The sequence below is a fragment of the Lissotriton vulgaris genome, chromosome 2_1 (assembly GCF_964263255.1).
Source record: "Lissotriton vulgaris chromosome 2_1, aLisVul1.2, whole genome shotgun sequence".
NCBI classification, from domain to species: domain Eukaryota; kingdom Metazoa; phylum Chordata; class Amphibia; order Caudata; family Salamandridae; genus Lissotriton; species Lissotriton vulgaris.
The window spans coordinates 1,100,715,851-1,100,743,536 of NC_141687.1; the positions used below are offsets into that span (position 1 = coordinate 1,100,715,851).

Sequence of the window (27,686 nt, forward strand, 5' to 3'; positions counted from 1 at the left end):
ACTCTCATATTATGTTGTATTTGTTTCACTTTTAGGTCTACATGTAATGTCTTTTTAATTATGAAATGTCTTTTTAATTATGAAATGTTATTCTTGTGTTTTTAAGGCATATTTTCAATATGAAATGGTAATGCGCATTGTATACACTGTATATTTTCAGAAAAATTTACTACTTATTTTTTCTGAAATTTTAAATTGTATTTTTCTGTTTTAATAAAAGACTGTAAACGTTATACTTTGGTTGTTGGTGTGTCCCTATATGGGTGGTCCTCACACACTGTTACCTTTAAAAGTATTCCAGGGATTCTTTCTGGACTTATTGATTACCCTTTCACTATGATGCCTGCATTGTAGGCAAAATTGGGCACCTTCCTGCACAAAAACAATCCTCAGAGGCATTTTGCTCTTTCTATGTGTGCTGCAGGGAGCAACGCACTTAGAAAGAGGACACAACAAGGAGAAATAAAGATATTTCTCATTATTGTGCCTCTCCTTGGATAGTATACAATTTTGACGCATTCTCAGGGTTACCAGTCATCTAAGAATGTACCAAAATGCATGGGTGGATGCTTGGGAACACCCACTCTCCACTTATGGAAAGCCTTCTCAGGGCAGAGTACCGCAAGGCAGCGACTCGTGCCACCTTGCGTTACTCCACATTTACCAAACAATGCAGTGCCATGCAAGGTGGCCATGTGTTGCTTGGTAAATCTGACTTAGGGATTGTGTTGCCCTTCTGACAACCTACTTGATGCTAGAGCAATGCAATCCCTCGACAAATCTGGCCCTTTAAGGGTAGGGGCAGATTTAGAATTAATTTGTTCTGGTGAAAAATCACAAAAATGGATGTACAATGTTACTGTGATATGGTATTTATATTATATTGCAAAATATTTTTTGATCTGCAAAGTAGGCTTAAAGTAACACAAATAGTGCCTTGTGCTTAATTTAATCTATTTTGTGCTAGGTGCATTAAGGGAGAGTTCCATAGGTGCAACTTGGGTATACCCCCACTACCACCCAATATTTGTGCGCCAATCACTGTCTACTAACAGTGACAGAGAGGTTTTGAACATAAATACACAGGCTTTAAATTGGACAAATTATTTGACGTCTCCAAACCTTTTCCACATTGCATGTGTGCTTCATTGTACAGCACACACACAATGTAGGAAAAGCTTCAAAATTTGTATTTTGCATGCAAGGGTCCCCTACCAGTACAGATCCTATGTTTTGTTGCAAAGGTGGCTGCATGGTGCTAGGGAGCCTGTTTGAGTGTGAGTGCAGTGAATCACAGTAGCAGCGCTATATCTTTGTAGATATGGCTGTGAGCGGTGCTTTTAACCCCACACAACGTAGTTGCATTGCACACTTTTCTTTAAAATCTGCCCCAAAGTCTCAACCTCTGACACTGCAATATCCAGGAAAAATAATAATTTATAGATCTTGATCCTTAGCAAAGAATAATAATCAGTGTTCAATTTAACATCAAATTACAATCATATCCAATCATATGTGCTGCCCTTCAACACTGCGTTGTGATATTAGATAAACACCAAATATTTATTGTAGATATTAAAATTAGATCTCTAACATAATTCAGTGAACACAGCTCAATTAGAACACAAAATAATCTACGTCTTTGTTTTCAACTTGCATTTTTTGATGGTCCCCTGTGGAACTATTCCTTGTCCTTTCCCTTACGTGCAAAAAGGAACATTTTAGCTGAAAAATCGCAGATCGAATGCAAACTAATTATAATTCTAGGAGCGACCTGAATGTCTTTTATGTCAAAGCCTTCATCTATTACAGCCTTTTTCACAAACTCATCATCCAAGGATACGACTGGGAACTTGACATTGCCTTGCATGTAAAAGGTGCATTCGAGTAACACAGACATTATGAGACAACCACCTGGCTTTAGCAGAGAAGACATACTTTTCAGGGCCTTGCAGTAGCCCTTTTTATCCGTGCTCAAAAATTCCAGACAAAATTCACTCAAAATGCAGTCAGCTTGAGCAGGAAGAGCTGGGGCTACTGGGTGAGACTCAGCAAGTTCACCTTTGATAACAACTTTTATGGCTTTTCTAATCGTCTCTTCTTTCTCAATCCACGTTTCTCTGTAAAAAAAGATTTACATGATATCATTGTAACCATGCCATTTTCTTTTCATAACTTTCACATGTGTTACTATAGCTCCAGGCCAGGCGTGCATTAAGGTCACTGAAGTAAACTGTCATGGACTGACTAAGGTTTACATCCCACTATAATGTGGCCAGAGTGAGCTAATGGAGCCTGGGTCTCAGATTCATTCCTCTTATTGTTTCCCCAACCTGCCCCCAATAACTTGGCTGATGGTTAGTGAATACACTTGCTTCATACATTGACGTTCAGATACAAATCATAGGATTTCATGTCTCTTCACTAGGCGAGATTTTCTCCCCAGTCATGCACAATACTGAAGTGAGGTAGCTGCATGCCTGCATGCATAAAAAACATCCAAGCAATGTTGCGAAAGAAGCATCGTCATCATCAGAGTTGTATTTATCTTGGGTCATGGAGCCTCCTGGGAGCTAAGTAGGTATCTGCCAGAAAAAACTATCTTATCTTATCTTATTTTACCTTACCTTATCTTATTCTATTCCAGATTCTGGTTATATCATAAACCACAAGGTGGAAGACCAAGTGCTTTGTAAATGTCATAAGAAAAATAAGATGACAATATAGACAGAAAAACGAGACAGATGTAAACTGAAAAATAGGCCAACATATATAAATACAAAATGTAAAATAAATCAAACCTGGGATGGCAATATGGGACTATAATACACATTACAATGTTTTTTGTTTTAATGCTGGCAAACAAACAGGCACTGATTCGAATTTGAACTTTTATGTTGTTCACTGTGAGAAATTGAGTTGTTGGTTCTGAATCGTGTGAGCCCTTCTCAAGCAACAGCCACGAAGCCTGTCAGGGTGAACCTCAAATGGTCACTAAATTAACCAGTGCTTAACCCTCTGGCAGCTTGGTACAAAAACAGCCAGACTTGACGTAGAGGTAATGTGTAATGTATTTATGCAGAACACAATCAGTTATTAAGTGAAAACACACTAGAAAAATGAAACACAAATTTAGAAAAATAGAGTAAATTTGTAAAATGTATTTGACATTGAAAAAGCAAAAATCTAATCAGTAGAACCAGAGTTTTGAACTATTAAAGTTTACAGTGAAAACTAGCACCTAAAAGATCAACCGCCAACTGTAAACATCTAGTTGTGCGAAACAGCGGCAAAGTTGAAAGGTATGGTCACCCGAGATGGAGCATGGTTTGGATACACAAAGGTAATTGGGCCAGTCTACACTTACCTGTGGACTTAAAAGAAATTTCAAGAAAAACTGTCTGAGAAGGTAAAGTGCAGATTGTGATGCTTGAGGAGAAGGAGCCGCTGATAAAGTACGGGTAAAAATTCCCACTATCCCACTTAGTCTCTTTTTTGAAGTTGACATCTCCTGTGGGACAAAGCTGCCGGCCTTAGCCAATGAGGGCTCCACAAAGTCGTAAACTCCTTCTGTGGGGAACCACTGAGCAGGATTTGCTGCAGCGGAAAATAACTTCGTTGGAGCTGCCGCAAAGTCAGACTGGCGAAGCAACTTGGGCAGATCAATAAGAACTTGGGCAGATCAATGAGTGGGTAAGTCCTTGTTTCCTCTCTGGTATACAGGTACTTGTGTTGGCCAAAAATGTCTTAAGTCCAAGGTTTTGTATTTGGACTATATCAGTACCTTTAGTACCACTTACAAGGGTCCAGGATGGGGGAAGCACCACTTTGAGGGTCAGGACTCACTCAGGCTGGGTCCAAGGCTGTCTCCTTACTAGAACCTATGGACGACGTTGACCTTAAGCTTCTTACCATGTTTTCCACTCATAGCACTGGGCACACACTTGATGCATTATTTTCTAATAACAAAGATATCAATAGTCTCAAAGTGCTTCCTCTGGCCTGCTGGGATCACTCAGCCATCTTTTTTACAATTAACTGCCCTAGAGCTAATATAGCCCCGATTAAGAGGCATATGTCAGCTCAGCATAGACCCTGGGCTAAAATTGATTAAAATCAATTACAGAAGTTACTGATTTCATCAACCTCCCCAGCTGTCGAAAATCTGTAGGTCGCAGCAGAGTCTTTTTCTAATTGGCTCAACTCTTCTCAAATATTCCCTATAAAAACAAGCATTTGCCATGCAATAGGTCTCCCATTTGCCAGAGTTTGATCTATTAGCATTGCAAATGACAATGCCTTTTATTTATGTGTTTTGAAAACCTGCAAGTGGTGAGTAAACACCCACTTTGCACTTATAGTCATTGCTTACAAGAAACAGGGCTGGCAGTAACTGTGCCTCTTTTACTGCTAGCCTTGCTTCTCGTAAGCAAGGACTAGAAGTACAAAGTGAGTGCTTACTCACCACTTACCAGTTTTCAAAACACATAAATAAAGGGCATTTTCATTTACAATGCCAATAGCTTAAACTCTCGCAAGTGCAAGACCTATTGCATTGCAAATGCTTGTTTAATATGGCAGCCAAGTTGTTGCTTGAGTGTTTTTTTAAATCTTTTTTTCATTTTGACATGTAAAACTAGTTTTGTTGGCCCTCCACTGGAAATGGTGGAGTGAAGGATAACAATCAAAATGTAACCACTGTCCATCAGGACCCCTAGAGCAAAGGATTTGGCTTGACCAGGAACTTATGGTAGTGCACATTATTTGGGATCTACAAAGCAAGAAATACTGAGGCAGATCACTGGGAGTCTAAGTCCCAGACCTTTGAATTAGCTGAACCGTAGTGGGAAAACAGGGCCTAACTACCTCCAGATCCAAAAACTTTCTACCACTGAACTCTATAGACTTGGGGGGGTTCTGTGCACAGATTTGAGTCAAACAACATAGGAGCACATGCTCCATTTCGGGTTGTTCTATACCTTTCATACTAGTTGCCTAAAGCGGGTGCAAGGCAATGTTGCACCACTATGATGTACTGAAATAAATGCATTCTCTTCTGCCTGTTTTACCTTTGGCTGAGATTTTACAGTCACGCATTAATCCAATCTGGCTATTTCATTGTAGAGTGCTTGGGCCGTGGCATCTGTAGGACATGTAGACTCTTTATGCAAATGATGGTTATTCCTGTGAATCCACGTTTGGTATTTTTGCCCTCATTACGTTCGGGTATTGTAAAAAAATTAAAAAGTTACTAAAAGGACAGTTATAATTTGTCCCCATTGCATCCTTCTTAAATATTGACATTCTCGATTGATGCTAAGGAAAAAACAACGCAGTTGGGTGGAATGCTTGCAAAAGTCTTAGCCGCTGATATTTGCTGGGGTCGCATTCTAGTCCATAGTTTTTCACCTGCTATACCACTTCAGAGACTAGCTATATGCAAATCAGCCTTGATCCTGCAGCAATAGGAACAATCCTGCCAGAAGCATCAAGCCAGATACCCTCCGAACTGGAACATATGAGACTCCAGGCTGGTTTGATGCTATTGGGCAACATGCTGCATTATATACAGTAGTACAGGTTAACAATGGGCCTATTTTATTTATTTATTTTAGGATCAATGGTTGTTGATGTTGATGCAGTAGTACTATGAACAGTTGTACGCATCCAACTATAAACAAATGGATCTGTGGGATTTTTAATGTGGGGTCTGTGGAAGTTTAAAATACAATAAGGAATAATGTAAAACAGTTCAGATGTTGGTTTACAAGTCTGACCTACCTGGTTTGTCGGCAAGCGGGTGGAAGATGAGGGATATGGAGGTTGGGAGAGCAGGGATATGGGATTACCCATGTTTCTTTCCTGGTGCATGGGTTTATCCTGCAGCCATAGGCGGAAGCTGCTTTGAAGGAAGGGAGCAACAACACAACGATGAACACCACTGTCCTGAGCTCAAGTGGGGTGTAAACGATCTCTAATCTGAGATGCCTTCCAAGGCTTGATATTATAATGAAAAGTAACAAAAAAGTACAAGGATACAGTAAACCTGTCATTCACAATTCAGCTACCCATCAAAGCAAGGGGCTAGTGATATCATACTTAATTACCAAACCATCAACTCATTGTCAAGCCTGTCAGTACCCAATCTTATGAGTGCAGTCCCATAAACTACATGCAATTCACACCTCATGTGTTATTCCCAATCTCAGCACTTGCGTATTGGTGCTGGTCTATATTCATGTGTGTATCATCAACCTCTCCTGCAAGGGAGAATACAATCAATCCAAATGTCCACCTGTAGTATCCACACAAGGAACATCATTGCCATATAACACCTTGCCTACATTGACTCCTGGTTGCAGTATCTGACCCAGACTAACCTTATAAAGTGTTAACATTAATCCAACCAAATCTAAACCACCATAAATTAGGTCCAATTACATATTCCCCTTCACAGAATACCATCACAATATCATCTTTAGCTCCATATATCACTCATCAATCGATCATCCACTTTCATTTAGTGTGGCATATGATCAACTCTCTATGTTACCAGTGTGAATTCCCCATAAGGTTGATGGGAACATCCTTCCTGTAAAAAAATGCATCCCATGAGTTTTTCATGCCTCATGTGTTCCCTACTCATTCACAAATGGAGTCTATCCACCGAATCTAACTACGTGCCGATTTAGGATAATGCTGTCTCTTGAAAAACTCCCCATGCGAGAACAACATTTAAATACCAGAAAACAATGACGGACCGTACCCATGTGCACCTCCCAAAACAATACAACATCAAGTTCTCCACATCGCGGCTATTTCTCCACCCGGACCGCCCCAAGGTTTATATCCAGTATTCACCGCAAGATCATGCTGTAATTATACTTCTCTTCATGTCCATAATGAAATGGCATCGGATCCATATCCTCCCCCTACCCAAATGGGCAAACCAGTCCACCCACCCAAATATCGGTACAAATAAAGGGAATCTTCTTCACTAACTCCCGATAAGGAAAGTCGTCTGCAGCTGACGTTAGTGTCTGAAATCCATCGCCTCATCCCACTGCAGTGAGAGCGGCGAGGTCAGGAGGAGGAGGAGCTTTGCAGAACTTCAAAAAGGGTGGGCGGCAAAAGGAGGATGACCGTGATTCAAGGTACCCTATTATACAGTTTGTCCTCAGAGGGCGGAGCTTGGAGGGTGTCGCCCGGTAACAGGAGAAGGGCAGCATATGCACAGGCTTCTGGGTCAGTCATCAGCAGTAGAAAATAAGAAGAGAAAGGCATGCACACAGCGTGCGTGTTCCTGCTCGCTCCCATGGCAATACTCCATGTGAGTGAACTTGCCAGAAAAGGTAGGACATGCACCCACTAATAGCCATTTGCAGGCTACAATTTTTTAAGGTCACAAAGGAAAGCCAATCCAAAGTGTGGGAGGAGTTAGACCCCACAAAGTAAAGGTTACAGATCGCCTACAGCACAAGCTCTGTTTAGGCTCGACCTAAAAAGAGGCCATGGCAGGACTCGTCCATCTGGCTCCTGGTTTTCAGATGCCCTTAGGGTTGAAAAACAATGTTGCAGACTCCAAGAGATCAATCAATCAATCAATCATCGCATTTATATAGCGCACTACTCACCCAGAGGGTCTCAAGGCGCTGGGGGAGGGGGGTCCGCTACTGCTCGAACAGCCAGGTCTTGAGTTGCTTCCTGAAGGTGAAGTGGTCCTGGGTCAGGCGGAGGTGGGTGGGGAGGGAGTTCCATGTCTTGGCGGCGAGGTAGGAGAAGGACCGTCCCCCTGTGGTGGCTCATCGGATGCGGGGGACGGCGGCGAGGGTGAGGCTGGTCGATCGAAGCTGGTGCTTGGGAGCGTAGAAGTTGAGGCGGCTGTTGAGGTATCCTGGGCCTTGGTTGTGTAGGGCTTTGTGTGCGTGGGTGAGGAGGCGGAAGGTGATTCTCTTGTTGACCGGGAGCCAGTGCAGGTCTCTCAGGTGTCCGGAGATGTGGCTGCGACGGGGGATGTCCAGGATGAGTCATGCTGAGGCGTTCTGGATCTCTCCTGTAGTTTGGCGGTGGTTCCGGCGTAGAGGGAGTTGCCGTAGTCCAGACGGCTGGTGACAAGGGCCTGGGTGACCGTCTTCCTGGTCTCGGTGGGGATCCACCAGAAGATCTTACATAGCATGCGCAGGATGTTGAAGCACGACAAGGAGACGGCGTTGACTTGTCTGGACTTGGAGAGGGAGGAGTCCAGGATGAAGCCCAGGTTGCGTGCGTGGTCTGTTGGTTTGGGTGCGCTGCCTAGGGCGGGGGGCCACCAAGAGTCGTCCCAGGTGGCGGGTGAGGATCCCAGGATGAGGACTTCCGTCTTGTCCGAGTTCAGTTTCAGGCGGCTGTTCTTCATCCATTCGGCTACCTCTTTCATCCCTTCGTGAAGGTTGGCTCTGGCGGTGGCGGGGTCGTTGGTGAGGGAGAGGATCAGCTGGGTGTCGTCGGCGTAGGAGATGATGTTGAGGTTGTGCTGGCGTGCGATGCCTACGAGGGGGCTCATGTAGACGTTGAAGAGGGTTGGACTGAGCGAGGAGCCTTGAGGAACGCCGCAGATGACTTCGGTGGCTTCGGATCTGAACGGAGGGAGGCGGTCTCTCTGTGTCCTTCCGGCGAGGAAGGAGATGATCCACTCCAGTGCCTTCTCCTGGACTCCGATGTTGCTGACGCGTTGTACTAGGGTACGGTGGCAGACAGTGTCGAAGGCCGCGGAGAGGTTGAGGAGGATGAGGGCCGCTGTTTCTCCGTTGTCAAGCAGCGCTCGGATGTCATCGGTGGCTGCGATCAGGGCGGTCTCGGTGCTGTGGTTGGCCCGGAAGCCAGACTGCGAGGGGTCGAGGGATCCGTTCGTCTCGAGGAAGGCGGCCAGCTGCTTGTTGACGGTCTTCTCAATGACTTTTGCAGGGAACGGGAGCAGCGAGATGGGGCGGTAGATCTTGAGGTCGGTGGCGTCGGCCGATGGCTTCTTGAGTAGGGCGCTGAGTTCGGCGTGCTTCCAGCTCTCCGGGAAGGTAGCGGTGTCGAAGGAGGTGTTGATGATGTCCCGCAGGTGGGGTGCGATGACAGCGTCGGCCTTGTTGAAGACGTGGTGAGGGCAGGGATCGGTCGGAGATCCGGAGTGGATGGAGTTCATCGTGCGGACGGTGTCTTCGGTGCTGATCGGAGTCCAGGCGTGGAGAGTGGTGGTGGGGGGCGGTGGTTCGGTCGTGGCGTTCGTCGGTTGAGTGCTGAAGCTGTTGTGAATGTCCGCGATCTTGTTGTGGAAGTAGGAGGCGAGGGAGTTGCAGAGGTCTTGCGAAGGGGTGATGTTGTTGTTTCCGGCGTTGGGGTTGGAGAGCTCTTTGACGATGTTGAAGAGTTCCTTGCTGTTGTGTGCGTTGTTGTCCAGTCGTTCCTTGAATGCAGTTTTCTTGGTGGCGTGGATGAGTTGGTGGTGTTTTCGGGTGGCGAGCTTGAGGGCAGTCATGTTGTTCGGTGTTGGGTCTTTGCGCCAGGTTCTCTCGAGGGCTCGGCAGTTCTTCTTGGAGCTCTTGAGTTCGTCGGTGAACCATGGGGCTTTCTTGCTACCGGGTCTGCTAGGCGGGGTCCTCAGGGGGGCGAGCTCGTCTGCGCAGTCGCTGATCCACTTTGTTAGGTTGGTGGCCGCTTGGCTGGGGTTCGTGGTGCTGGTGGGAGGGTTCATGCTCAAGGAGGTCGCGAGTTGGTTGGCTGTGATCTTGTTCCAGCTCCTGCGTGCAACCTGTTGCTGGTGGTGGTGGATCGTGGTCCTTCCGAAGCTGAAGTGGACGCAGCTGTGGTCTGTCCAGTGGAGTCCGGTGGCGTGGCTGAAGGCGATGTCCTTGCTGGATGAGAAGACGGGGTCGAGTGTGTGTCCGGCGTGGTGGGTGGGGGTGGTGACCAGCTGCTTGATTCCCAGGTTGGCGAGGTTGTCCAGCAGGGTGGTGGTGTTGCGGTCGTTGTTGTTCTCCAGGTGGAAGTTGAGGTCCCCGAGGAGGATGTAGTCAGCGGAGCAGAGGGCGTGCGGGCTGATGAAGTCGGCGATGTCTTCGCTGAATTGTGTGCGTTGTCCCGGGGGTCTGTAGATGAGGGTGCCTCTGAGGGTGGTCCTAGGGTTGATGTGGACCTGGAAGTGCAGGTGCTCGGCGGTTGCCAGGGTGTCGTCGGTGTTGGTCGTGATGCGGATGGTGTTCCTGTGGACGATGGCGATGCCTCCTCCGGTGTGGTTGATGCGGTCCCTTCGGATAATCTTGTAGCCGTCTGGGATGGCGATGGCGATGTCGGGCGCTGAGGAGGCGTTCATCCAGGTTTCCGTGACGAAGGCGACGTCTGGGGCTTTGGTGTCGAGTAGGTTCCAGATCTCGATGGCGTGCCTGTGGGCGGAGCGGGTTTTGAGCAGGATGCACTTCAGGTGGCTGCTGCTGTCGCTCGTCTTGGTATTGGTTGGTGCTGGAGTAGTGCAGGTCCGGATGCAGGTGAACTTGCAGGAGTAGCAGCAGAAGGGTCCGTGGGTGCGTCTCGGGGTGGCTCGGTAGCAGCCCGGGACTCGACCGGCGTTGAGGGCGTTGAGGGTGGCGGCGTCGTACGTCCGGCGGGCGGGCTGGGGTCTGCGGGGGCCAGGGGTCCCGGCACTGGGCGTGGTCCTGGCGCGGACAGGCGCAGACGGGCTTACCTTTGGCGCACCTTCGGCGCTCAGTCGGCGCGCCCGCTGCGTGTCAACGCTGCACGTTTGCCACTCTGCCATATGTGGAGAATGGGGGGGGCGGAGCGAGGGAGGGTCAGCTGGGAGGCGGGAGCGGGGTGGCGAATGGGAAGGACGAGCGAGGGAAGGGGGCGGTGCCGCAGGGGGCGCAGCGACGGGGAGGTGGCGGGAAAAGCGGCAGGGACTGGGAACAGCAAACAAGGGGTAAACAACGGGCGAAGGGTAACACAGAGGAAAAACTTTACACACACGGCGAAGAAAGCAAGTATGCAGAAATAAAAATACGCAGGGGGATGACGCGGCAGAGGCCGGGCACAACAACAAGGGGGCAGGAGGGGGAGAGTCACAGAGCAAAGCAGAGATACATGGAGGCAAAAATGCGAGGTCAGCACAACAAAAGGGGAGAGCAGGAGGAAAGTCACAGAGCAAAGCAGAGATACACGGAGGCAAAATGCGAGGTCAGCACAAAAAAAGGGGAGAACAGGAGGAGAGTCACAGAGCAAAGCAGAGATACACGGAGGCAAAATGCGAGGTTAGCAGGAGTACAGAATGCAAATGCGGCGGAGGTAGCTCCGGCGGTCGAGGGCCAAGTACAGCTGCGAGCAGTGGCGGCACTAGGCGGGAACAGGCTCACTTACGGGGAGTGCGCACGGTGTGTGGGGTGACCGGCCCAGAGAGGAAATGGAGAGCCCTATATGACTCCCACGAGAGATAAACTTACAAACTCTCACTTACCAAATATAAATACCTCTTGATAACAGAAAAAGCAGCTTACTTCTCATCGCAAACTGAATCTGTTAAAAACTCAGCTGAAGAACTCTAGCAAGTCATCAATAAGCTTACTAAACAACCTGATTATAAAGGCGATTGGGTTATTATTTAGTAATTCTGCAATGAGATTGTCTCACATTTTAGAGGTAAAATTGATTACATTTTTAACTCCTTTGATCACACTCACTATCATTCTCCAACCAGCATTCAAGACAACAGGGTTGGCATCCCCGATAATGATCTGTCCACAAATGTCTTCGATTAATTTTTCCCTGTTTTTACCACGCAAATAAAAGATCTAATTTTGACCACCAAATCAGGCTCTCTGGATGATCCATGCCCGCCCTCAGTTATTAAGCTGGTCCCCAACAATATTGCAGCCGACGTCTCAAACATGTTCTACAACATGTTTAGAACAGGCATCTTTCCTTCCCTATGGAAACGAGCCTCCATTTTGCCTCTATTGAAAAAACCTGAAGATCCTGCCAAATACCGGCAAGTTTCCAGACTTCCCTTTCCCGCTAAAATAGTCTAAAAAGTGATGAACATTCAACTAAATCAATTCCTCAAGGATTTCAATTGCCTAGACCCCACCCAATTCGGGTTTAGAACGGAGACCGCACTAAGACGGTCCTAATCAAGGCTACTGATGAACTAAAGATCCTCTTGGATGGGGGGAGGATCAGCTGCTCTCATCTTGCTGAACCTGTCTGTGGCATTTGATACGGAGGATCATTCCATTCTGATCCACTGTCTGGAAGCAAAGGGTATTAAAAACCTTGCAGAGTTTTTTTTTATATAGCGCGAACTTGACCCGAACCGAATCAAGTATCAGAGCGTTTTACAAAGAACCAGTTACGTTACATGAGGACACACATTCATTTTTGTTAGGCACAGGGAGATTAAGTGATTTGCCCAGAATCACAGGATGTTTGGCGTCGTTACAGAGACTCGAACCCTGATCTCCAGGTCCTTGAAATTAGTCTCTTTGTTCCTGTGAGACAGGGAAAATGTTACAGACATTGATGCCTTCTCTTCGAACTCTTTCCGCCTGCCCTGTGGTGTACTGCAGGGCTCTTCACTTAGCCCCACACTTTTTAATGTCTATGTTGCAGATCCGGCTCCACTGGTTCAATCCCTCAGGTTTTCTCTCACTTCGTATGCGGATGACAGGCAAATTGTGCTATCAGCCTCTAATAATGTATAAAACACCAGCCTCCACATTCATAATTGCATGAAACACATCAACGGCTTGATAAACAAGCATTGCCTTAAGCTTAATGCCAGGTAGAACAAGGTGATTATACTCGGCAATAACCCCAATTTCTGGTTTGCCCCTTGCTGGCCTGGGATTCCTTCCTGACCCTACCAGGAAAGCCAAAAGTCTGGGGGTCGTCATCGATGATCGCCTACTTTTAAGCAATCAAATCAACACAGTAGTCTCCTCTTCCTACAACACCTTGAGAATACTTATTAAAATACTAATCTTTCTGTCAATGTCCATTAGGAAGTCAGTGATTTCCACATTAGTACTATCAACAATAGATTATTGCAATGGCCTTTACATTGGCCTGCAGGCCCAATACCTGAACAAATTGCAAGTTCTTCAGAATTCTGCAGCCAGACTTTTTATTAAAAGTGCCCAGGCACCATTCAGTTTCCACCACAGTCAAAGACCTTCACTGGTCAAAAATAGAATCAAGTTCAAGGACCTCTGTCCAACCTATAAAGCCCTCCACGATTCTGGACCCACCCTCCTGAAGAAAGTCCTGTCCTGGTACACACCAACTACAAACCTAAGATTATCAGGCATGTTCAGAATAAATTTGATCAGATTTAAAAAATCTAAATGGGGTGGCAGCAGCTTCACGGTCAGAGCAGCCACATCCTGGAACCTCCTTCCATTCAGCATAGAGTTGGCCCTTTCCTTGCTTCAGTTTAGGAAACATCTGAAAACATGACTTCTCAATCAGTAGGCTCTTGCTTTGCTCATCATTGCTCATGGAATCAGCGGCAAGACATGTTTGGGTATATGTTGCGCTTTACAAATTGGTTAACATAACACACATAACAAGTGCGGGTTCAAGATGGTTTGAGGATTTTCTGTCCCTGAGGCTCTGATCAGGAGGTCAGCCAATAAGGCTATGGAGGCACTCTGGAAGTCCTGGGTTCAAGATGAAATGCACAGCTCAACTTACTGGGCAGATATGTTATGTTATGTTATGTTAAAATAAGCTTATATAGCGCACGGCTACTCTAAAAGAGTGTCCCGGCGCTTTCCACAGGCGGCTCAGTGTGTAATAACATAACAAGAAAAAACTAATACAGGAAAGAAAGAAAAGGCCCACCAAAGAAAACAATTAAACATTAAACAGCCAAGTCTTCAGGCTCTTCCTGAATTGAAGCAGATTAGGGGTACTGCGTAACGCCAGTGGCAGAGAATTCCACAGCTGGGGCGCCTTAAAGCTGAAGGAACGGCCCCCAGTGCGGACCTTCCGCACACGTGGAACCACGGCAGTAAAAAGAGATTCGGACCGTAGTGAGCGGGCTGGGCGATAGAAGGCCAATCTACGCCATAGATACCCGGCCCCTGAGCCAAACAGGGCTTTGTGCATCAACGTAAGGGATTTAAACATGATCCGCTTACGGATAGGCAGCCAATGGAGCTTCTGCAACAACCCAGAAGCTCGTGAACGCCTGTGCAAGCCAAAGATGGCGCGGGCAGCAGAGTTTTGTGCCACCTGTAGGCGTTGGACCAGGTAATCCGGGAGGCCAAGAAAGAGGGCATTGGCATAATCGAGCCTGGACCCAATAAGCGCCTGCACGGTAATCCTCCTGTGCTCCGCAGAAAGCAGTGGAAGAAACTTGCGGAGCATCTTCAGAATGCCGAAGCAGGTTCCGGCCAGACCAAGGACATGCGCTCTCAGTGACAGCTTATTATCAAGTTTGACGCCGAGATTTTTGGCAACCGCAGATGACTGTACAGGAGGGCTCATTTCAGATGGCCACCATTGCCGCCACTCAGGGTCGGTGACACAGCCGAAGAAGAGGACCTCCGACTTACTGGAGTTGGCCTTCAGGTTGTTGTGCTGGAACCATGCCCAAACAACCCCGAATACTCTCTCCGTCAAATGGTTGATCTTTACCGCAAGTGAAGAGGAGTTGCGTGTCGTCGGCGTAGGACACGATCTGGGCCCCGTAAGCCTCCACCGCCGCCGCCAGGGGGGACATAAAGATGTTAAACAACGATGGGCTCAGCACAGAGCCCTGTGGGACCCCAACCCCCAAAGGCGGCATCTCGGCGGAGCTCTGGGAGACCCAGATCGTCTGGCGGCGGCCTTCAAGAAAGGATGTGAACCATTTGAACACCGTCCCCTTAATGCCGATGTCATGGAGCCTGGCGAGGAGCGCCGCGTGGGGGACGGTATCAAAGGCCGCCGACAGGTCCAACATGACTAACATGGCCTTGCCACCAACATCCAAGATCTCCCTGATGATCTCAGAGACCTCCAACAACGCAGTTTCCGTACTGAAGTTGGGGCGGAAACCGGATTGGGAAGGATGGAGCAGATGGTTGGTTTCAAGAAAGCTCGACAAGACGCCATGGACATGTTTCTCGGTGATCTTGGCCAGAGCCAGGAGAAGTGAAATTGGCCTATAATTGGCCAAGACCTCGGCATCAAGACCCGGCTTTTTCAAGAGGGGGATCACCATCGCCCTCTTCCAGGTGCTAGGCACCCTCCCCTCCCTCAAGGAGGCATTAAGGATGGGATTAACCAGGGGATTCACCACCGCCGCCATCCCAGCCAAGAATTTGGCAGGGCATGGGTCAAGTGGCGAGCCTGATTTGAGGCTGGCAAGCAGCACCCACGATGCCTCGCTAGTGACAGCAGGAAAGTCTGCCAACACTGCGGCAGGCGTGGGCGATAGCTCAAGTTCCGCTCCGGGGCCACAGCCACCTTCCTCAACGCTCTCCGAGAAGGAGGCCTGAATCGCCTTGATCTTATTAGTGAAAAAGCTGTCGAGATCACTCGCCCACGCCTCCGATGGCACTGGTGGGGGTGAGTGGGAACTGGGGGTCGTGAACTCCTTCACCACCGTGAAGATCTCCTTGCAGGAGTTCGCTGCCACCTCAATCCTCTTAGCAAGGTATTCTTTTTTGGCACCTAAGATGTCCCGGTGATAGGCCTTTATAGCCGCCCTGTAGGCGAGTTTGGCCTCCTCGTTGTACTGAAGGCGCCAGGCCCGCTCAGCAACCTTGCATTGGCTGCGAGCCACCCGCAGCACCTCAGTGAACCACGGCGCAGATTGCCGTAATGCCGTGGACCGAGGGGCTGCCAGTGGGGCAAGATCGTCCAGCCTTTCAGTCAGCCACGACTGCAGTGCCTCCGTGTCTCTTTCCAGATCACCCGAGAGGTGGCAGGGATGTTCCGCGAGCGCCTGCTCTAGCATATCAGGTGTCACTCTATGGAACGCTCTTGAGGCCGGTCTAGGTAGCATGGGGGCAATGTCATCCGGCTGCCCATTCTCAAGCACAGAGAGCCTGATCAGCCTATGATCCGTCCAGAGCATGGGGTGTCAAAGCAGGCTTCAGGTAGAAAAATAGTCCTTCTTGGTACAGCAAAGCAGTCTTCTGAAGTACACAGCAGGCCACTGGAACAAGCAGTCCTCAGAGAGTCCTTCCACTGGTCCACAAAGTGAATTAAGAGTGGGTCTGAGGATCCCCTTTTTATATTTGGTGCCCTCCTTGAAGTGTGAGAACCATCTGGGTGTTCCCCCATTGAAGTGCCTAGAATTTCCTGCTTCCCTAATCTGGCTCCAGCCTCTTAAAAAGGCACTAAAGGCTAGTATGACGTTCTTTGTGTGAGTGCAGGGCATAGTCTATTTAAGTGTACGTGGGGCTGTGCCCAGCTTCAACCCCATCCTGCCTGTGATGGCCCAAAGAGGCACACTTAGGGGCATAATTACAAGCCCCTATAGCCACAGGAAAGTCACATTTTACAATTTTCCTGTGGCGATACAGGCTTTGCCCTATTTACTTGTAAATAAGGCACCCTTTCACACTATACTTAGCGTGACTGGGGTGGGCAGTGAGTGTTGCAGTGGGTTGTCCTCTTTGATGCAAGTTAGTTCAGAACTGAGGTTCTGATGTCAGGAGTGTCCCTTAAATCCTGGATATAGGAGAGTCAGGGGTGTGGGAGTAAGTAGCCAATGGGATGCTGGTCCCTACAGCTAGTCTGCCCCAGAGGTGACTACATCCGGGGGTGTGGGTCAACCTTTCTACCCAGAACCCTATATTCTTCCACTTCTAAAAATGTTAGAAACCTTCTTTGACTGTACAGACCAGGCAGCGCACCCTAGGGGTGTGGCTAGCCTTCTGGGGAGTACACCTCCTGACTACATCATTTTTCCCACCTGCCCAGATGAAAATTTTTCCTCCTCTGTCAGGCAGCCTGCTTGCATATCAGAGGCGGGGCATGCTTTGAAGCTCACCTCTTTGATGTACCACTTTGGTAGCCATCTTGTCAGGGAGGGAGGTGTCACCTCCTTCCTGTCCAGCCCATTGTTTCTGACTCCTGTGAGAGTTCACACTACCTGGCAGGAGGTCAGGTTCCTGTCTTGGCAACAGCAAGCATTGGCTGCCAGTCAGAGCACAGGAAACGCTGTGGCAACCTTGTCGGCAATCTCTAAGGTAGCCCCATTGGTGCATACCACATCAACTTTTGCACAAGAATCATGCCAGGGTTGATGATGCACGTTGTTTGATACCAAACATGACATATTTCAGCAGCACCGTAGTGGTGCTGCCAACCCAGAAAATGCCAGAGTGCCAGCCCATGTTATCCTACGGACCACTGATCACTTATAGTAGCTTTGAATGAGGAAAGTCACTATAGGGACATATATGCTTGTACTTATATGTCCTCTCTCTTAAAAAAATACACCCTGCCTCCTGGGTTTTGAAGGCATTCATTAGGGGTGACTGGCATATATTAAAAATAGTGGATTGACCCTGTCAGTTTGCACTGCTCCTGAAGTCTGCAATGGCAGGAATGCTGTTTACTTGGGTCACTCAGGGTGGCCCAACCAGTGCTTCAGGCCCTAGTGACCCCTTAAACTCCCATGCACTGGGTACCATTTACAAGGGACTTTTAAGGGGGTTAAAATCCTTGCCAATTTGGGTTACTAATTCACTTTTTTTTTGTCCTCATACATGCTATCAGGTATTATTATTATTATTATTATTGGGACATTTATTGAGCGCTGCGCTTACGCACACCGGCGTGTCCACGCGCTAAAAGTGGGGAGTAGGCAGATAACAGGGAGCACAAAAGCAGCCCGGGCCATTATTTACTATAGAGATAGGTTTTTAATTTTGCCCGGAATCTGGCCTCATCTGGCTCTCTAGATGGGGTTCCTCCACACCTTCCCAACTGACACATTCGATGTCGACCCTTGTATAATGCCTGTGAGAGGGGAGCGAAGTTATCTCTCGAGATAAAGCTGTTTCCTAGACCCACTCCCGATCACAGCGCCTGGAAAACCATGTATTACTAGGGAGAACCGGACCAACAGCACCCTGGCATAATCATAGGACCAACTTTACTTCTCCCTCCAGGCCACTAAAGCTGCCCAAATCTTATGTATGCTCGTTTCATCACAGGCCATATCAGATTGACTAATCAAGATGGTGTACTTCAAACAATCCGCAAAGGAAGGAGAAATTTTGGATTTCCAAGCTCTACAAATTTCCCTTCTGGCGATAGTTACTACATAGAACACAAGTTTTGAAGCCGGTGCGTTTATACCATAGTCCGACATCAGACCTAAAAAGATTAACCATGGGCTAACCTCAATCTGCTGGAGCAGCACATCCTCAAGAAAACCACATACCTCAGTCCAAAAGAGCTTGATTTTTGTGCAATCCACAAACATGTGGAGATCATCTGCTAGTAGGGGTTACTAATTCACTTGTGTTTGTTTTAGGGATAGACCACTGGCAATGGGGCATGGGCAGCAGGCTACAATGCACTTTCAAAGTCATAACCATCAGCATTGCGGCAAAAAGTGGGGCATGATCATTCACAAAGGGCCCTTTCCCACACTCCTTGCCATGTAATTTTAATTTGGGGACATGTAAGTCTAGTAAGATGCCATAACTTCATATCTATAATTTTGCACAATCCTAGTAGTCCTGACAATGGAAATACTCTGCAGGGGATCTAGGGGCTGTATTATTATGTTAACGGCCATATTTAAATATTTTGCATTAAATCATGAAATATTTGCCTTCACATTTACATTTTTATGAACACACACCCACACACACCCGCACACACATGCACACACACACACACACACTCACACATATTTTAGGGAATTGATGACGTGTTTGTATTTGATTTTTTTTACTAAACATGATAGGATTATTATGATTTTATATAGATTCTCTATCTTGAGTTGAATGAAGTATATAAGGATTGTTATTGTACATTTTAAGTATATGTTTTATTGTTATTATATTCCTACTGCATACACTTTGATGGTCAATGATAACCAAATAAAGTGTATACTACTAAACACAAATATGGCACAGTGGTGGTCACAATTGTGCAGTTATAGTTAGTAATTATTGATGGGTTGGTGTTTACATAGAGAGAGTGGTATTTGTTTAGAAAATGATCCCAAAAAGGTTCATGCACTTCAGCTACTTCGTGGAAAATTTCAGGGTAATTTGTCAAGTGGGGGCCAGGAAAAAGAGTGTCGCAAAACATTGATCTCCATGAGTCATTCCCTTAGGAAACTTTGGGAAGTTATACCAAAAAGGTTTGAATGGAATTACATGAAATTTGAAAAAACTTAAAACTGTACTCAGAAATCCATGCTTTGTGATATTAGACCTAAATCCGTTCGGCGACTTTTGAGAAATTAATGTTTAAAGAGGCGTTTGGGTTGGTCATAAAGGGGTTAGAAAAATAGGTATATCTGGACTGTTGGTATCCATATATGCTCCAATTGGCCACTTTAAAGGGAACTAGTCAATCCTGGTTCGCTGGCCCAACCTGAATATTATGTTGTGGCAGCCATTACAGGTCCCAAGGACATGGTCCCTACATCCTGAAAATGAATAAATCAAAAAGATGGCTGAGGAAGCACAGTACCACCTCAAGATGCATTTTTGGACAACATATTGTGGCAGCCCTTACAGGACTTGGCGTCATGGTCCTCTTCGAAACGTATTATAGGGAATGGCAGGTTTGGAGGGCCACAAATCAGGTTATTTTCCCCAGTGTAAAAGGCTTATCCTCTGCTGGGTTTTGAATCATGAACCATATTTGGGTTTTCTCTCCTAATTTTCTCATTGAGGTTAAGGAAGGTGCTCAAAAAGATAAAATGAGAGCACATTTTCTATAAAATCACACTATCTTCCTCGGCTATGCAAGAATAAAGTCTGATATTCTGAGTGAAACGTATACTTTTAACACCAGCAGCAGTCTGTCAGTTAACTCTCAATGTGCTATTGCAGCATACCACAGTTCTCTGATAAACTACTAGAGCACTTACATTTGTATTTATGACAAAAGTGTGGCACACCTGAAGTCATCTTGATGGAATCAATACTGTACAACTTAAAGCATTTTCTTTAGAAATGAACAAACTGAGGGGGTCTTGTATAAATTGTAGTTAGTGCTCTAAACAGCTAAAATGAGGATAAGTAGGTCGTAGTTCCAGTGGCAGCACAATGAACTGGGGAGGGCGGTGGATTTCTCACTGTTCTACTACAGTCTCCCACAGTGTTTTAAAGAGCAACTGGAATGCTAGCATTGTGTCTTTATGACAGAAGAGTGGAACACCTAAAGCTATCTTAATGGAATAAAAGCTGTGAACCTAAAGGCATTATTTTTTTAGAATTGAGCAACATGAGGGAATTTGTTTTGCCATAAAGAAAATGGCTAGTGCTCTAGAAAGCTAAAATGAGGACATATTTTCTATGGGTTCTCAAACAGATTTTTCAGCCTTGTCAGTAAAACAACCTAACATGCAAATGGAGCAATCTCTCGGTTAACTTGATATTGCAGCTTCCAACACTGCTTCAATGACTAGGGCGCTAACATTTGTGTTTATGACAATTGAGTTGCATCTGAAGCATCTTAATGGATTCCAATCTGTATAGAATTTCCTCAAAAAATGCACAAAATGAGTTGATTTCTTCTTTTTAGAAATAAACAACATGAAGGAATTCGTTTTTCATCAAAATAATGGCTAGTGCTCTGGAAAGCTAAAATGAGGATACATTTTCTATGAGTTCTCAAATGAATGTTTCATCCATATCAGTAAAACGTTCTGACATGCAAACAGAAACATATACTATCAACACTCGCAGCGATCTGTCCGTTAACTCACCAATATGCTATTGCAGCTTACAAGACTGCTTTAACCACATCGCTGCTGCACATTTTCCCCTCCGGTGCTGAAGACTTCAGATTTACATCGTTTCATGACGAGCTCAGCTCGTCATCAGCACAGCTCCACTGTGCCTCATGACGAGCTGAGCTCGTCATGAGCATGGAAAGGGTTAATGCTACAGTGCTAACATTTGTATTTATGACAATAATGTTGCACCTGAAGCCATCTTGATAGACTCAAAGCGGTAAATCTTAAAGCATTTCCTTTAAAAATGCATAAAATGAATTGATTCCTTCTGTCACAGAAATTATAGTTAGTGCTCCAGAAAGCTAGAATAGCGACAAGCTGGTGAAAGGAGCAGTGGCACCACAACAGACTGCAGAAATGGCAATAGGGAGGGCCCAGGGACATGGACAACAGAGGGCAAGGGGAAGGGGCAGCGAGCTGACCAACAAGGACAGGCAGCAGGGGGCACTTAAAGAACATTGTGGCACACCCATCACTTCACTACATTCTTGCTATAGATAATTGAGAACAATGGGGTTTGAATTGTGATGAGAAAATGCATGTGCATTTATAAACCTACTTCGTAGGCAATGAATGTTTGCATCATGACTAAGGCTATATGGTAGCTGGAAATGCATAGATATTTGCACTAGGGGAGGAATAATAAATTGCACTAAACCACTTTCTGGGTGCCATTCTCCTTTTAGCTACTAAGCATGGGAATATAGTGTGTGTGGGCATGTGTGTCTGTACGTGCATGCTATACGTTGTAATTAGTAGTTGAAATCAGGAAAAAACTAAAAACCAAATAATGTCAGAATTTTATCAGTTATTATGAGCTAACAATAACTTTTGGTCCTGCATTTCACTGCTTTAGACCACATATCTTACATCACCCATGGCATGTGGAATGACATTAAACCCCCACTGATGAACAAGACAACCACCTCCAGAACCAACTTCGCCCACTGCATGACCATGGCAGCAGACGGGATGAGAACAAATTGCCTGATGTTCAATTCTGTTAAGACGGACCTTCTCCCCATGGGACTCCACCTCGTGAGCATTGGAGCTAGGACCAACACTATCACCCAACCACCATGCAAGAAACCTGAGGGTTATCCTGGACGATAAACTCTCCATGACAGCGCAAGACAGCACAGTGAGCACCTCCTGCTTACACATCCACACATGCTACATAAGATCTGCAAGTTGCTGCCAGAAACACCAGACTAACCTTCTTCCAAGCACTCATCATAAGCGGGTTTGACTACCTCAATGCACACTATGTTGGAATCTGAAGTAATCAAAGGAAGCTGGATCTGTAGGTTCTTAAGTTACTTTATTAAGATGTTAAGTTATAATGATAACCCCATCAGGAGCAGCTGTCCTGCTGCTCAGCCCTCACTCAACTGACATTCACAGCACACCAACATTCCAATCATCTAACATTCCACACATCATACATACAAGCTGAGCAGCAGGGAAACGCAAGTTACAACATATCTCCCTTCGTTATGGGTACAATTGCATAAAGCAATAAAATGGTTGTCAATAAGATGCACTCTAGTACACATAGTCAAAGATATTAAAACAATGTACCAAAGTACAAATGGACAACACAAACAAAATAAATTAAACACAATCCGCATTCCTTCCTGAAATGAACAACTATCTTCATCCTACATCCTTATGCGACTAATTATACAAGTTGGCCAGACCAGTATAACAAGCAAGACACAAAGGAACAATCTTAACGCAACAACTCATCCATACTACGGGAAACCACACACACCCAAGCATACCTCAGCATGCACACAACAAGTACAACGTAGCCAGGAAACCACGTGCACCCAACAAACCCAAACTGGACATTTGCGGCGAACAACATGTGCTAATGAATGGCTCAACAACCTGACGCCAACTCACACGCAAGAACCATTGGGAACAAACACAACCAAAGGGTGACCATATACCACATAGCCCCCACAAACATGAGTAATGAGTCGCCAAACATCCAGACACACTCACACACAACGTAAGTTGTGTAACAACTCTTGCTAAATTAACATCAACACCCAAACAACACAACCAAGGGGTGACCACATACCACATAGCCCCCACAAACATGAGTAATGTGTCGCCTAACATCTAAAGACACTCACACACAACACCAGTTGTGTAACAACTCTTTGGTGAAACAATCACCGACACCAAAACCAAAATAACCAATGAGTGACTATATACAGCATAGCCCCCAAATAACCAAGTGACCACATACCACATAGCCACACAACCAAGGGGTGGCCATATACCGCATAGCCCCCACACCAAAACAAAATAACCAATGAATGACTATATACAGCATAGCCCCCAAATAACCAAGTGACCACATACCACATAGCCACACAACCAAGGGGTGGCCATATACCGCATAGCCCCCACACCAAAACAAAATAAGCAATGAGTGACTATATACAGCATAGCCCCCAAATAACCAAGTGACCACATACCACATAGCCACACAACCAAGGGGTGGCCATATACCGCATAGCCCCCACAAACATGAGCTAATGAGTCGCCTAACATCTAGACACACCCACACACAACACTAGTTGTGGAACAACTCTTGTTACGTTAGTACCAACACGCAAACTACACAACCAAGGGGTGACCATATACTACATAGCCCCCACAAACATGAGGAGTGGCCTAACAACCCTGACGCCAACTCACACACACACCACAAGTGTGGAACAGCTCTTGGTAAATCAAAAAACTACGCCCAAACCCACCAAACACATAAATAAGACTATATAGCAATCTATACACAACACAAACATGTAAAAGACTTTTCCGGTGCAATGTCTGGGACACATTCCATTTTATAGTCACTTCAGGTACAGTTGCAGTGGCATAGTCACTTCTGGTGCAGTTTTCGGGACATCTTCCTTTAAATAATCACTTCATGCGCAGATACAAGGCACTTTCCTTAAATGGTCACTTCAAGTGTAGTGTCTTGCACCCCTATGCAGTTCCTGTAACTTGAGCCATATAGCTCCTCGAAACAGTTTTCATCTGTGGAACAGTGTTGGATTAATACGCTGCAGCACTAATTACCACAATTATTTTCTTGAGTCCTGACTGTCTCAACCCATGTAGGCTCGTGCTCCTAAAATCAAACGTTACCCTCAAAACCGCTGCAGACGCACAAAGGCCTCATGGACTGTCTCTTCTTCCCAACAACTACTTCGGTGTTTACTCACGAAAAGTAGACAGATCATGCCGCCTCTCTTCTCCGTGTTCCTTTCACGTTGCTAGGCAACCGTCATTGTTGTTGTGGAAAGAGTAATGGCTGCAATCACGTAATTGAGAGATGCGCGAAGACGTCAACACGTAACTGAATGAGTCACTATGAGCTGGGGCTTCTGACTCACGAAGGATGACGATGGCAGCATTCCTCCATGCAACAGAGTCTCGTGGTAAGTGCCCAGTTTCAAAAGACGCACTAACGGTAACTGGCCCCACTTTCAGGTAACAAGCAAGATTCACTTAATAAAATTCGTGAATGACGCACTTCTTCTCCTTCCTTTTTAAAAACAACACTGTCCCCGCACTTTATCGCGCAAAGCAGGTTCACATCACTTTGGCATTAATCTCGCTTTACTTTCCCACAAGAGACGATGAAACAGGAACTGAAAATAAATCCATACACCGAGGCACGACTTTCCCTTGCCCCCGAGCTATAAACATATCTCACATGAGCTTGAAGCTTGATTACGCAGACGAAAAATGTCACTGGCTAGTTCTTTGCTCCCAAACAGTTTTCAACATACACTTCAGCTGGTACTAATCATTCTTTTTTGCGCTGACATATCACGCAGAACAGGGTTAAATGTCATTTCAAACTTTCCTCCGTGGCTCGAACATAAACAAACTAGGCAGCAGCTGTTTTTTTTTTAAGTAGACTCCAAGACTCGATTTTACATCTGCCCTCGATCCACATACAATGACACAGCAGCTGTCAAAGTGTAACATTCACCACTGAGGCTCGATTTTTCCTTGCCCCCGAACTACATTCAAACTGCCAATCAGCTGACTTAATGGCTAAGATAAACGTAATTTGGCACTTCTGGGTATTAGGGCGACCGATGGCATGGTCACTGATGGGCTTTTTTTTTCTTTTGTGCCAAATAACGTTTTAGCCAATGGTATGATAAGCATAAAGGTCATTTACCTTGTAGTTAACTTTTCTTCATTTTTCAGTTTCATCCCAGTCTTCAACCTGGCTTTGGCTTTTTTTTCTTCTTCTCTTAGTTCCAATCCAATACTCCTTTTCCTTATAGTTACTTTTAAAATTTGCACGCGTAGTTTCTTCTTGACAGTGATCACCAGATGTCGCCAAATGAAGTAATTAAAGGAAGCTGGATCTGTAGGTTCTTAAGTTACTTTATTAAGATGTTAAGTTATAATGATAACCCCATCAGGAGCAGCTGTCCTGCTGCTCAGCCCTCACTCAACTGACATTCACAGCACACCAACATTCCAATCATCTAACATTCCACACATCATACATACAAGCTGAGCAGCAGGGAAACGCAAGTTACAACAGAATCATTTAGCAACTCCTGCAAAGATGTCAGGCTAACCAGAATGCCACTGATAGACTCATACTGGACCTCCCACACCACAAGCATGTTGCACTGCCCGCTCCTCAAAGGAGCTTCACTGGCACCCCATTCACAAAGGCAGCCAATTTAAACTCCTCACTCACACATACAAAGCCCTAAACAACATTGGACCAACATACATTAATAGCCTCTTACCCTTTCCCCAGCTGACCAGACATCTATGTTATACTCGCACCCCCCCTGATTTCACAGAAACAGGGCAGGAGGCCACTCATTCTCCTACATAACATCCAAAACATGGAACGATCACCCTCAGCACATATAGGCCTCCCCCCCACTTCTTAAGTTTGACTAGAAGCTGAAGACCCAGCTCTTTGAATATCTCAGCGAGGACAATACTCCCACTCTCATGCTCAACCACCTGTATACCCTCATGGGTAATTAGTGCACTCTACAAATCAACATAACATAATATTATTGATGATATCATCATCATATAAACTTTATTCAGCATCAATACAATACCATAAAAGTACTAATAAAAAAAACCATTGAATAGCATAAATCACACAATAAAACCAATCTCAGCTAAAAATACATGTACCACACAATCCATAAAAAGGAATTGGCATCATTAGATACAATTTTAAGACTCTTGCAAAATTTCATTTTTCTGTCAGGTTGGCCTAATTAATTTACATTTCTTTAAAAGGTGCCCTTGCCCACACCATTCATTTACAGGGCTGTTTACCTAACGGTAATACAATTAGTGTAATCACTCCTCTCCTCTAGTATTTCTGGAACACAATGCCGACCATAGGAAAATAACTTCCTGATATCACTAGCAACATCCCAAATGGAGTCACCAATAACATCACCAATGACATTATACAATCATTGTGACACTGTCCTCCTGGGTTTCAGTTTTTGAAGGAATTCAACACACTCCACCTCTGAGTTTTTTTTTATTTTATTCACCTTAAAGGGATTACCCTCTTAAAGACTTCACATGATCTGCAATTTTAAGTCAAGAGTTTGAAAGCTATACAGTTGCCAATGTAATGACACCTTCTTATCAGGCCCTATTGACAACGCTTCATAGATTAGTAAAATATACTACACTTATTCCTGTGATGGGCAAAATGGCATAACAGATTAGAGCCATGCTTTCAACACAAATATGAGTTTAACCACCTCAAAATGCAACTGCCCTACAGTCTGCATTATTCAATAATCTCCAATGCCCCATAATCTTTAGTGAAGTTCTGGGAATAAACATGCACAGATTATAGAATTTTTCTATACCACTGATTACAGCAATATCACATGGGCACAAGCCTAGATATCCTTTGGTGAATAATGTATTGTCAATAGCAACACGTTTTGTCATTCAGTTACAACCAAGATACCTCTGCAACCCACATCAGGTGTCCTCAGCCTTTATCTTGTTTAACATGGAGTATTTCTAATCCAAATTTAGCGATGTGTAAGTGATGCACCATATAACATTTAAAACGCACAAATACACTTCTCTCAGGGCTTATTCAATTTTCATGCTAATGACCCATTTGTGTACACTCAGTAACTTTTCATTTTGACTATGATGCTATCACTTCTGTTATCAGTGATGTATTCAATAATGTAACAAGATGTGGTCAGTGATGGTATCAACAACAGTATTTAGCATGTCATGAGTAATGTTATGTGAGGTCACAAATAATGCATTGTGGCGTGCAAGTTATAGTTAGCTCAGTAAACTGTAACTGCTGAATTTCAGAGCCTCTTTTGTGTGTGTTTTTGTAAAGCGCACTGCTACCCAGAGGCGTCCTGGCGCTATAGACCGCTGGGGAACCCATCCTGGCTTTCCCTGTGAGATGTTTCCTCCTGGGTATCTTCAAGGTGAAACCAGGCATCCCCGGCGTTTGTGGGGGGCCGTTGTGGAGATGAGGCAAGCTAATGCCCAGAGTTGCCGAGTGTGATCCCTGGTTAGAGTAGGCACCGAGGCGAGAATTATCAAGTCCGCTGACCCTGGTTCACGACCCTGCCGCGTCGGGAATTGAACCCTGGTCCCGGGCCGTTCTCTGCTTCCGGATCTGCCGCCTCTAACCAGTGAGCCACACCACTCCACTCTT

General features: G+C 45.7%; 1 protein-coding gene across 2 annotated transcripts in view; it reads right to left on the reverse strand.

Annotated features, from left to right (window-relative positions):
• Positions 1-368: 368 nt before the first annotated feature.
• Positions 369-27,686, reverse strand: part of LOC147731657 (indolethylamine N-methyltransferase-like) — a 57,807-nt gene continuing 30,489 nt past the window's right edge. For both annotated transcript variants that reach the window (XM_086958783.1, XM_086958782.1), the window contains exon 3: positions 369-2,120. In XM_086958783.1, the coding sequence (XP_086814909.1) occupies positions 1,682-2,120 (439 nt within the window). In that variant the 3' untranslated portion in view covers positions 369-1,681. The remainder of the gene's footprint in view (positions 2,121-27,686) is intronic.